This window comes from Ammospiza caudacuta, chromosome 11 (genome assembly GCF_027887145.1).
Source record: "Ammospiza caudacuta isolate bAmmCau1 chromosome 11, bAmmCau1.pri, whole genome shotgun sequence".
Lineage (NCBI taxonomy): Eukaryota > Metazoa > Chordata > Aves > Passeriformes > Passerellidae > Ammospiza > Ammospiza caudacuta.
The window spans coordinates 8,132,826-8,143,301 of record NC_080603.1 but is presented as its reverse complement, the minus strand read 5'-3'; the positions used below and the strand labels follow the sequence as shown (position 1 = coordinate 8,143,301).

Sequence of the window (10,476 nt, the reverse complement as noted above, 5' to 3'; positions counted from 1 at the left end):
AGTGTCAGGAAGATTGCAGATGTCACTGCAAGTCTGATAAGCATCTGGGTGGGGCTGGTGCTTGGTTTCACAGGGCCCTGCCTTTGGAGATGTCATGATGATCCCTAATATCTCCCACATCCTTCCTGCTCTCCTGAGTGCCATGGCCCAGAGTCCTCTACAAACCCTGTCACCACCTCAGGCAGGAGACAGGTGCACAGCACTGTGTTGTGACAAAGGGACAGTACCACTTCAAGGGGTCTGGCTCTCCACTGGGCTCCCAAGCAACTGCTGTCTTGGATAACACTCATACAACTGACATTCCCACATTTTCTCAGACTGCTGGTACCTCAGAAATTCAGCTCTAATTCAAGTAAGGAAGGCTTTTTTTTGCTGGATGGGAGGAAGGAGATTGCCAAGGAAAGACAACTATCAGGGGCAGGAAAGGAAGTCTGATATTGGAGCTGGAAGGTATAATGGCAAAATTGGGAAAACGAGGGTGGTGGGGAGTTTGTAAAGGGATGAGAAGGGAGGGAGCAGGGATGGCTGCTGGGTAGAAGTAGGGTGGTTGTTTTGCTTGGTGTTTCCTTAGCAAATTCTTATAACATAGGCCAGGGAAAGGGAACGTGGGGTGGATTAGAAATACCTCATTAAGCCCAGGCTCTGCTTTCTTTCCCTTGGTGATGATCCAATGAGGAGCTGAACTATAGGAGCTCCCAGTGGCATAGCTGGTTCTTTGGTCCATGCTGTACTTATTAAGCTTTCTGACTTTGCTAATTCTCAGGTTAATCCTTAACTCTTCCTGCTGTCTGCAGCTCCTTTTCCTTCAGACAAGTGTGTGCTGCTCCTCTGATGCAAGCATGAATCACACTTGAGGCAGAGCATGTGTCTAGCACGATTCTTTCACAAGCACCTTGAGCTCTTCAGCCTCAAGCAGCCCAGCAATCTGAGTCTCACTGAACATGTACCATGCTGTGATCCCATTTGATAATCACCCAGGCAAAAGTTGGGGCTTGTTATTTTGAAGATGATGATAAACTCTGAAAAAAGACACCAAATAACATTTGTGGATCTGGAAGCTCCAGGACAGTGCTTCTTCTGCTGCACTGACAAAAGAATAACATTTAAGCATTGTTTTCCTTCCAGCTCCTTTCTCACCTCTACCAATAATCCTAAACTCTGTCAAAATATTTTCCCTTAGCAAGAAGTTCTGCCAATGGTGAGATGGAATTGGTCCAACAGTGAAACATGAAGAACAGAAGGCTTTTACCTGTTGCAAAAGGCATCTGAGAATCAGAGATAAAATAAGGTCCTTGAGGGCTTTGCCTTTATCTCAACACAAAAAGAGGTAACAATTTGTTGCCTGAAGCTAAGCCCTCCTCATTTCTTTTCCCCATCACTTTTTTAATATTTTAATTTCCCATCTGAGGTTGCTCATCCGAGTGGCTCACACATCAAGAGGCCCTGCAGTGGGACAGGCAGGTTCTTCCTTGGAACTCTCAACCATCCCTTGGAACATCATGATTTTGAGTAACCACCATTTCAGCATAGATTAGACTGTCTGTTCACTGTACACATTGGCAAACATTCCCAGGATTGTCAGCACTGGAAATGCTGTCCACCACCACCATCAGATCCTGAGAGCAGGAATTCAAGTGCTTACAGGTTACTCTCTGCTCTTGATTCTGCTGCCCAACCTTTCACATCTGCTCCACACATCCTGCCTCAGCCACACACTTATTAAAGATGGCAGCAACTCACAGCTATTTGGGTTTTGTGCACTGAACTCTAGACAATAATCCCACTGTGAGCTTTGAAATCAATTGCAATTTGAGACAGTAAAAACTTTTTAATCATATGTCGAAAACATTTAAGATTGGAATTGGCACCAACTTAAGAACAAGTTAACAGAAAACATGAAATAATCTTATAAGCATGGAACATTTTGCACTTGGCTCTGAGATGTCAGAGCCTCTGCTATTTCACATTCAAGAAAGAAGCATTTTAAACTCTTCATTGTGAGCAGAACCACTGTTGGAATCTGAAAGTTTCCAGAATGTTGTTTCTTCCTTAGGGCAGCTTATGACAGCAATGGTCAGTCAAAAAGTATTTTTATGTTGCATTTATGCATCCACTGTGTGAAATCCCTCTGATTCACTAATTTCCCGTGGGTGGAACGTTTTCATGGAGATACTGGAGAGCCAAATCTGTCCACTTCATTTCTTGCTCTTTCACAGACTCAGTGGTGCCACCGTTGTCTTGCTCTGGTTCAGGGAGCTCATTCTGAGAACAAAGCACAGGTAGAATGCATTCCAGATGTAATACCCTTCCTGCAAGCAGCAGGTTGTTATGATTTGTATGGAAAGATACAAAACCCCACAAACGAGACCAGAGGGTGCATCTGAACAATAAATATCATACATACTGATCCACTTAAAAATATTGCTGAGCCCCATCATGAACAGTATTCTTTTCATTTGAATGTGGTGCTTAATCTGAAAGGTAAATTGTTTTCCAGGACCCTGGAGCCTTGCTATACACTCAGACTGCACACACAGTGAGGGAGAATATACAACAAATGCAAAGTAAGTAAATAACAGTACAATGCAATTATTCCATTGTTTGTTTGCAATGTGCTGCTTCTGCTGTTGCCAAGAATACAAATACTGCAGACAACTGGCTCTGTAAAATGTTACTTTCCTATGGCAGGTGAGAAGTCCTTCCTGTCTGCATGCTGGACTCAGGTGTATCTGTGCTGGATCAACAGTAGAAGCCAGAATCTCCTGCCAGGTGTGCCACAGAGCTGCTCACAGCACAGTAAGGGGAAGGAAAGTTTAACTGAGATTTCATTTTCCTTCCTTTTATTATTTGTTCTCTGTCTTGCTGTATTGGTGTAGTCACACTGAGTGTGTGCTATTCTACCAGATACCATTTGGGCAGGAATTCAGAGTTCTAGATCTCTGGAAATGCCAGCATGAGCTAAATAAAATGTTTCAGCTTTGAAAACAATGAATGATTCAAACCCATTTGAGTTCCCAGAAATGTCTTGAGTGAGCACTGGAGCAGACTCTCAGGACAAGCTCAAATACCACTTTCACAGCTATTCTGGTTGCTCCTTTGCAATGTCCTTGAGTAAGTCCCCTGTGAATCCATGCTGGTTTTCCTATGTGATCAGAACCAATCCCATCTCTGGGGATCTTTATATCCACAGCCAGGCCTTTCTTTCTATGGGTAGTTGGTGAGGCTTGCTTTTCTGAGGCTGTTGTCTGTATGTGACTGTAAGCCATCACAAGATGGCTCTAAGGGAACAAACAGTAATGTTTGAGGTAAGGTAATTGTCAACAAGGAACCTGTTTATGATACTCAGCTTGCCTAATAAAGGTTATCCCAAGCAAAGGAGGATTTGAGCTGTTTTAGCTGAGAATTATGCTTCTGCAAGATGCTTCCCTCAAGCCCAAATCTTGGCAGGAAAATGTGTGCTGGACATATGGATTTTGAGTTGGGCAGCTGCTCCTTGCTCTCTCTGAAAAGCCAGTGGTGGCAGGGCTAAAGCTTGAACCATGTCACAAATTTGGAAATATCTCTCTGCTGAAAGAAACCAGCACCCCACAATCTCCATGGCTCCTTTATCTGTGCTAGCTGGGGCAAAGCTTGTGTACCAGAGAGAAAAAGGGAAGAGAAAGTGCTCAGCTATGTCTAACTTCCCTGGAAATTTCAAAATAGCCAAGGAAAGTGTCATTGTGGGAGATCTGCAGCTTCAGCTCTGGGCTCTGTAGGATCAGCAGTAGCTTTTCCCCTGCTGCTCCTCTCCAGCCTTGTAGCTGGATGAAAAGAGAGGTGCAATGCCTTGGGCACAGCATTGCAGGAAAGAGTCCTGCTGCACCTGCCAGTCCTTCACTGCTGTCCTGGAACTGCCAACAGCAACACTGTATCAGGAAAGACTGCTTTGAAACATGTATGAAAATGTCTCAGCTTCTTTTAATGGCATTGCAGGAAGTGGAAATAAAGTATAACCAAGACTGGAACTGTCAATGTGAGACTGATCCTCTGCTCTCCAAACCAACCAGGAAAGTACCTCAAACACCAAGAACAAAAAAGGGATGCAGAGAGAAAGGATGATTCTAGTTCTCCCTGATGCTAAACCCAGGACAGTGCAATGGGAAGGGCACTACAGTTCTGAGAAGATTCAGCAACTGCTCAGGGGACAAGGGACAGAAGCATCCATGTCCTCATGCACTCAGGAATGACTGGCATAAAGGGCAAGGAAGGAATCAGACCCAGGAGCCTTTTGTACAGATTAGCTGCACCACGAGCAACACTGTGTGCCTTTTCTTGGAAGGGACTGTGATGAAAGCAGCAGCCTTAACTCAGATTGATAAGTAGCAATTCACCTACCAGAGGGATGGCCACGTCCTCGTAGGGCAATTTATCTTCCCTCCACGCATCATCGATCAGATCCAGGATCCTGCCATCCCTCTGCACCTCGCTGTCCATCGTCACAGCATGGGGGGGAGAGCAGCTAAATCTGTGACACAAAGCAGATGCTGTTTTAACAATATCCCCAGCCAAGGAGCTGCAGTCTGGACTATGCTAAGTTTTGATGCAATCCATATGAAGTTTAAACTTAAAAGGAATACTTTGATTTCCCTAATCCACTCAAAAAGGGGTTATAACCACAGAGAACAACTTCATCTGAAAAGAACTCTATCAGAGTGAATTGCAGATTGATATGCATCAGAGATGAATTTATAAAACCGTGTGGTTATTATTGATTATATTTACACGTGTTTATATCTACTTGACTGACTTTTAGACGTCTAATTTGAGTGAATCTGAGCACCTAGAACTGCTCAGGACCCTTTGCTGACTGCTGGCTTACAGCCCGTGACCAGTGCCGTGCCTTACCGACTCCTTCACGTCTGGGAGAGTCTCAACAAAGGACTTGAAGGTACCCAGAATTCTGCCTCAACCTGAAGTCCGGGAAACCGGTGAAACAGAAGCAAAACGAGACCTATCTTTCACCCCCAGCTCCTACAATTACTCCAAAGTGTTTCATTGTACTCCGCCCTCCTGGAAGGGCCACCCCAGGCCCTCGCCCCGGTGTGATCCTGCGGGGCAGCAGCAGCAGGCGGCTCGATCCTGGCGGGCGTGATGGGAGAACTGACACTCGCCAGGCCTGGCACTCGCCGGCTGCCGGAGCCGCGATGGGGGCGGCGATGGGTACGGGGCTGAGCGCATCCCAGCCGCGGCGCGCTGCGATCCCTGCCTCTCCCGGCCACCGCGGCTCCGTGCCCGCCCGTGTCCCCCCGGTGTCCCCGCGCTCCCCTGCCCGCCCTACCATGCCCATCTCCGGGGCCGGCGCTGCGCAGGCGCTGCCCCAGCGCATGCTCAACGCTGCCGCCGCGGGGCCGGGCCGTGCCCGCTGCCTGGGTGGGAAAGGCGGGAAGGAGGAAGGGAAGGAAGCAAGGAGGTCAAGCAGGAAGGAAGGAAACAAGCAAGGAAGGGAGGAGGGCGGTCGGCCAGCCAGCCGTAGCTGGGGTGTCAGGCAGCCCGGAGCGGAGCTCGGCCCGGGGCCTCGGGGCTGCTCTCGGGGGCGGCGCTGGAAGGGCCCCGGGCAGGTGCGGGGCGGGCGCTGTAAGGGCTCGGCCGGGAGCGGCTCGGCGCGGCGGGAGTGGGGAACGCCTGCCGGAGGCAGCTCCGGGGGCTGGGGCGGGGAGCACTGCCCGGGCACGCTGACCCCGGCCCCTTCACAGACGTAAGCTGCACAGGGCAGGCTTGGGTCGGACATCAGGAGGAATTCCTTCACAGAAGGGGTGATCTGGTATTGGACGCGGCACTCATTGCGCTGGGCTGGGTGACAAAGTGGGGATCGGTCACAGATTGGACCTGATGGTCTCAGAGCACTTATCCAAGCTCAGTGACTCTGGGATTCTTGCCCTGCGAGGGGCGGTTCGCTCCGGGCTCCTGCCGCAGGTGCCATTCCTGCCGCTGGCAAGTGGAGCTCGCCTGTGGTATTGCCTGTGGGAGGTTCCTGCTCCTGTTGTGTTCATTGGAAGCATGCTTCCAGCAGCGCTTGGAGATGGCATCTTTCTGTGTTTTTGAATACGAGCTAATCCCAGTCGTGTCTCATGGGCACTATTCTTAAGTCCTCCTGCGTATTGTAAAGTTCTCTCCACTTAACTCTGCTACAATTCTGCCTTGAGCTGGGATGTTAAACCTTGTTTATTTTTAAATGTGTTGTCTTGTTTTGGGCTTTTTTTTTTTTTTTGCAAATACTTCAATTTTTTTCACTTTCAGAAGTGACCAGCTAGCTCTTCTTGCTTCAGCTCTAGTTAATGAAGGAGATTGTTTCATCTTGTGGGTCTTTACTCACGTGCCTGTAACTTGCACATTGCAACTTGCAAACAGGAGAGGCCAAAATTTAATACTAAGTCAGCAAACCTTACGTAGCATAAAACTGGCTAGAGGTGTCTGAATTTAAGGCTTTTCCCCAAAATCTGGGTATTCCAGCAAAGTTAGCAAAGCTGGCAGGCTGTGAGGGTGGTAAGGCAGGGGCACAGAGCTGCCCCTTCCATGGAAGTGTCCAAGGCCAGGTGGGACAGGGCTTGGAGCAATCTGGGCTAGTGAAAGGTGCCCCTGCCCATGGCAGGGGTTTGGCATGACATAGCTTTAAGGTCCCTTCCAGCCCAAACTGTTCTGGAATTCTATGCTGTTGTCTCCTCATCTCTCTGCCCAGTGAAAATTGATTCTGTGTAGGTGTGATTAGAATGAAAGAGGAGAGCTGCTACTGTCTAATGTCTGCTGTTGCCACCTGGAGAGCTCTTGGAATGCTGTCAGCAGCTCAGGGGATCTGCTCATCTGCTCTTCTCAGCACCCTGCCCTCAGCAGAACCACGAGGTTGTTCTGCATACTGATTGAGTTTTGCTAAGCACAAACAGGACTAAAGACAGACAAAACACTGTCAGAATAGGGATAGGATTTTCTTCTGTGCATTTTTTATATGCTTGTGGTTTAAAACACAGCTCCCAAGGACAGCTTTTAATCCCTACATTGTGTTTTAAAGTGCTGTAGGAGCACGATAGAAGATTCTTTGGGAAGGAGAGCAAAGCTGACCCTGCATTTGTGAAAGTCACCCTTGCTGTGACCTGCTCCCCTTTTGCTGATTGCTTAATAATGCCATATTAATCTTAGAGGAAAGATGGTGGAAGGATCCATCTTCAGTACTTGGAAAGTGTGTAGATTTTGGAAACAGAAGTTTGTGTTAATAGCTCTGGACAAGTTTAAACATTTTTGTGTTAGATGCAGTTTCATGAAGGAGGCATTGAAGTAAATTCCTGCTTCATGGCAACTTCTAATTCCCCATTTTTGATTTTAATGTAAACCCATCTCACTTTCACCAAGATGTGAAATTTATTTGAGTATGCATGTGTTTGTTACTTAAATGGTATAATTTATAACTGAAGCAATGTACTGCTACTGTAAAGCTGTCCAACTTATTTTCATAATTTAAGGCATAATTTAAGAGGAAATTTTAAGGAGTTTGTGTTTTCTTAACACAACCGTATGAACAACCAGTGTGTTCTTAGGCTGGTGGTAACCTGGCATGGTCTCTTTAACTTAGTCTATAACAGAGGCCTGGAAAATATGTAATTTATGGATGAATTCTTACTGCTGCTCTCTGGTGTTTTCCAAGAGGTGGATCTCAGTCTGGCCCCTTTGGAGCCTGAATGTTCCTGTTCTCCACAGGCTGGTGCTCCCAGGAGATCCACCAGTTCCTCTGTGTTGAGTTCACACGAGTGCAGATTCTCATTGCTCCTCTCTGAATTTATTATATCACAAGTTATATCACTGCAATTTGGTAGTGCTGGATGATAGCATTGACTATACTTTTTTGGTAGAAAAATCTGTTTTCCTCTATTTGGCTGTAAGTTCATGAAGGTGCCATTGTTTTCCTCACCTATAATTACATGCTCCTTGTATGTTTTTTGACTTCTCTGCTTTGTGTGCTTCCACTTTTCCTGCAGCTGGATGGAGAAGCAGCCTGGTTTGAGCATTGCCATGGGTGACCACTGCTTTCCTGTACTTCCCTAGTACTGAAGCCACCAGGATTCAGTGATGGAGGCTTTGCTGGAAGGAATGCAAAGAGGTGGGCGGGGAAGGTATGTATGCGACTGTACACAGCAGTCATTCCAAATTATTTAGGTATTAACCTTGCCTTTTACTCAGAATAAATCCTCTGGTGTAAGTGTGCAGTGGTCTTCAGCTGCTGCAGAAGTGAAGTCACTGGGGGAGCTGGCTCTGCACTAATCCCTGCTTATAGTCTTAATTGTCAGAATTTAGTTGTACATCTTCCTGAAACCTCAGCCTCTTTTTTCTCAGTTGTTATTATAAACTGTTCTTACTGTCCAACATCAGGAGCAGTAGTAAATAGAGTTGAGAATAAATATTTATTTTGTAACAGCCTTGCAAGGTTAATGAGATGTGACTTTGTTATCTGATTTCACTGAAAACATCTGATTATTTCCTGCTTGTGTTGAAACTGCAGAGTCCCACTCAGCTCTGAGTGAATCCATAATGCTCTGTCTGAGGTGAGAGTCTCTAGACTTTTCAATCCCCAAGAGAGACTGTAGTGACAATAACAGAACAAAATGCTTTATGTGTTAAACAACCGTGAAGCAAAAGTCACTGGTGCCATTTTCCTAGTCATCCTTGAGAATGTGACACAAATTTATTTGATACTGTATCTTCTGTAGAGAGCTGGTTGCAGAAATCGAGTTTAGAATTTGCTACATATTAGCAGATGCTGTGAAGGAAATGTTCCTGCTCTGCATAATAGCTGCTAATTTTTGGTTAACTCACAGGACAGGGTGAACTTCAAATGTGACTGATTTTGGCTCCTTTAAGAAGTATTTCTTTTCCTATAGAAAAAGTGCCAAGTAATGAAGTGTGCATATGCCCCGGGGGAACAGAGAAATTTCCATCCCTTAACCTATTGATTTCCATTTCTTTTCAGTTCTTCCCTTTGACAGGCAAATTAAAGGGGTAGAGATCATTATGGAGTTCACTGCCCTCTAGGGCTATGTCTGGCAAACCTTAATATTGTCCCTGTCTTGGCAGCTGGGAAGTTTTAGAGGAGTTACTTGAATTGGCTTCAATAATTACTGCACCAAATTAGAAATCTGGGCATCGCTAGGGAGCTTGTGCTCCCCAATGGATTGTGAGGGTTTGATTCTTCATTATCATGTTGTCATCCAGCCCCCTCTGCTACAGGGTTTGTCTGCATTTGTGATAAACTTCTGTTTTTGGGAGCTCATAGCTTGGCTGTAAGATTCCTCTGGTGACTGAAACCTGCTATAAAATGCCACTGCCTGGAGAGCAGTTAAGGCAATACAAAATATGAATTAAACACGCTTTGGTTTACTTACATCATGCCCAGTACCCAAGGCAAAAGGCTGAATGCCCAAGTGTGAAGTGATGTGGTTTAGTGAGAATGGATGTTATTGGGTAAAATGTTGGACTTGATGATCTTGAAGGTCTTTTCTGACCTTAATGATTCTGTGATTCTTTTCTGTGTGAGCTCATTTGAAGAGAGTTCAAAGCACTGTGTGTGCACAGTTGGTGCCTTGGTGCCAGTCAGTTCTGCTGCCTTTGTTGGTTTGGGACACTGGATGTGTTGGGTGGGACCTGCTTTAACTCCAGGCTCTCTCCCCTCCAGTGGTGGGTTCCTGACCTCCTGTGAGGCCGAGCTGCAGGAGCTGATGAAGCAGATCGACATCATGGTGGCTCACAAGAAATGCGAATGGGAAGGGCAGACACAGGCTTTGGAAGCTTGTCTCAGTGCTCGAGAGCAGGAACTTTCCTCTGCCAAGGCAGCTCTGCAGGAAAAACAAAAGGAGGTACCTTGGTTTCATTACTATTTTTTTGTTGGAGTCAGCAGTGTGTTTTACCTGTTAGAATCAGGAAATCAGGAATAGAATTTTTAAAGGACCTGTTGGAACAAGGTGTCTAGTTCATAACTCAATCCAAGGCAAGTGATCCACTCCCCTAGGGTTGGTGGAAGTCCACATATTGAACTGTTAGAGTTATTAGAGAGAGCCCAGGGGCACTGGTTCTGGCTACAGCTGTAATGGACAGCCCAGCAACCTGCAGTCATTGGTAGACAAAACCCATTTCCTACTATATAAACTACACCAAGAAAACCATTTCCTACTATGAACTACACCAAGATATTGCTGGGAAACTCTCCATGGGCTTTTTTACAGAGCTCTGGTTTTGTGATCTTTAAATGAAAGCCTGAGGGAAGTGCAAAAAAAAAAAATCTGTATTGGTGGAAAATTATTAGTAAGTGAAGTTTTTGTGCAGGATGTGGACCATAAGGTGCAGTTGAGCCACAGGATTTAATTTGCAAGAATGATGATTTTTATCATGTAGGTTATTGTTGTTATTATCAATTTTGTTTTCTCAAGACACTTGAAATGTCTCTTACCACCAAAAGCA

The 10,476-nt window shown here is 45.9% G+C and overlaps 2 protein-coding genes across 4 annotated transcripts in view; one reads left to right on the top strand and one right to left on the bottom strand.

The window, feature by feature from the left end:
• CEP63 (centrosomal protein 63) overlaps positions 1–10,476 on the top strand; it is a 39,533-nt gene that overhangs the window by 13,069 nt on the left and 15,988 nt on the right. For both annotated transcript variants that reach the window (XM_058811969.1, XM_058811968.1), the window contains exons 2-6: positions 1,181–1,327; positions 2,498–2,564; positions 2,689–2,769; positions 8,004–8,138; positions 9,695–9,875. In XM_058811969.1, coding sequence (XP_058667952.1) covers positions 8,095–8,138; positions 9,695–9,875 — 225 coding nt within the window. In that variant the 5' untranslated portion in view covers positions 1,181–1,327; positions 2,498–2,564; positions 2,689–2,769; positions 8,004–8,094. The remainder of the gene's footprint in view (positions 1–1,180; positions 1,328–2,497; positions 2,565–2,688; positions 2,770–8,003; positions 8,139–9,694; positions 9,876–10,476) is intronic.
• On the bottom strand, positions 1,818–5,356 carry ANAPC13 (anaphase promoting complex subunit 13). 2 transcript variants are annotated; one of them, XM_058811971.1, is made up of 3 exons: positions 5,318–5,356; positions 4,375–4,504; positions 1,818–2,262 (listed from the first exon to the last, which is right to left on the bottom strand). In XM_058811971.1, exons 2-3 carry the CDS (start codon positions 4,471–4,473, stop codon positions 2,137–2,139), a joined length of 225 nt encoding a protein of 74 aa, XP_058667954.1. In that variant the 5' UTR covers positions 4,474–4,504; positions 5,318–5,356; the 3' UTR covers positions 1,818–2,136. The 2 variants fall into 2 exon arrangements, with proteins under 2 accessions (XP_058667954.1, XP_058667956.1); XM_058811973.1 differs by lacking the exon at positions 5,318–5,356 and adding an exon at positions 4,885–4,950.

Excerpts from the sequence above, each read along its gene's own strand:
- ANAPC13 (XM_058811971.1), bottom strand. The coding sequence starts at position 4,473 with ATGGACAGCGAGGTGCAGAGGGATGGCAGGATCCTGGATCTGATCGAT. Across the intron at positions 2,263-4,374 it reads AGGACGTGGCCATCCCTCTG|AATGAGCTCCCTGAACCAGA; the intron begins GTAGGTGAATTG and ends CTTTGTTCTCAG.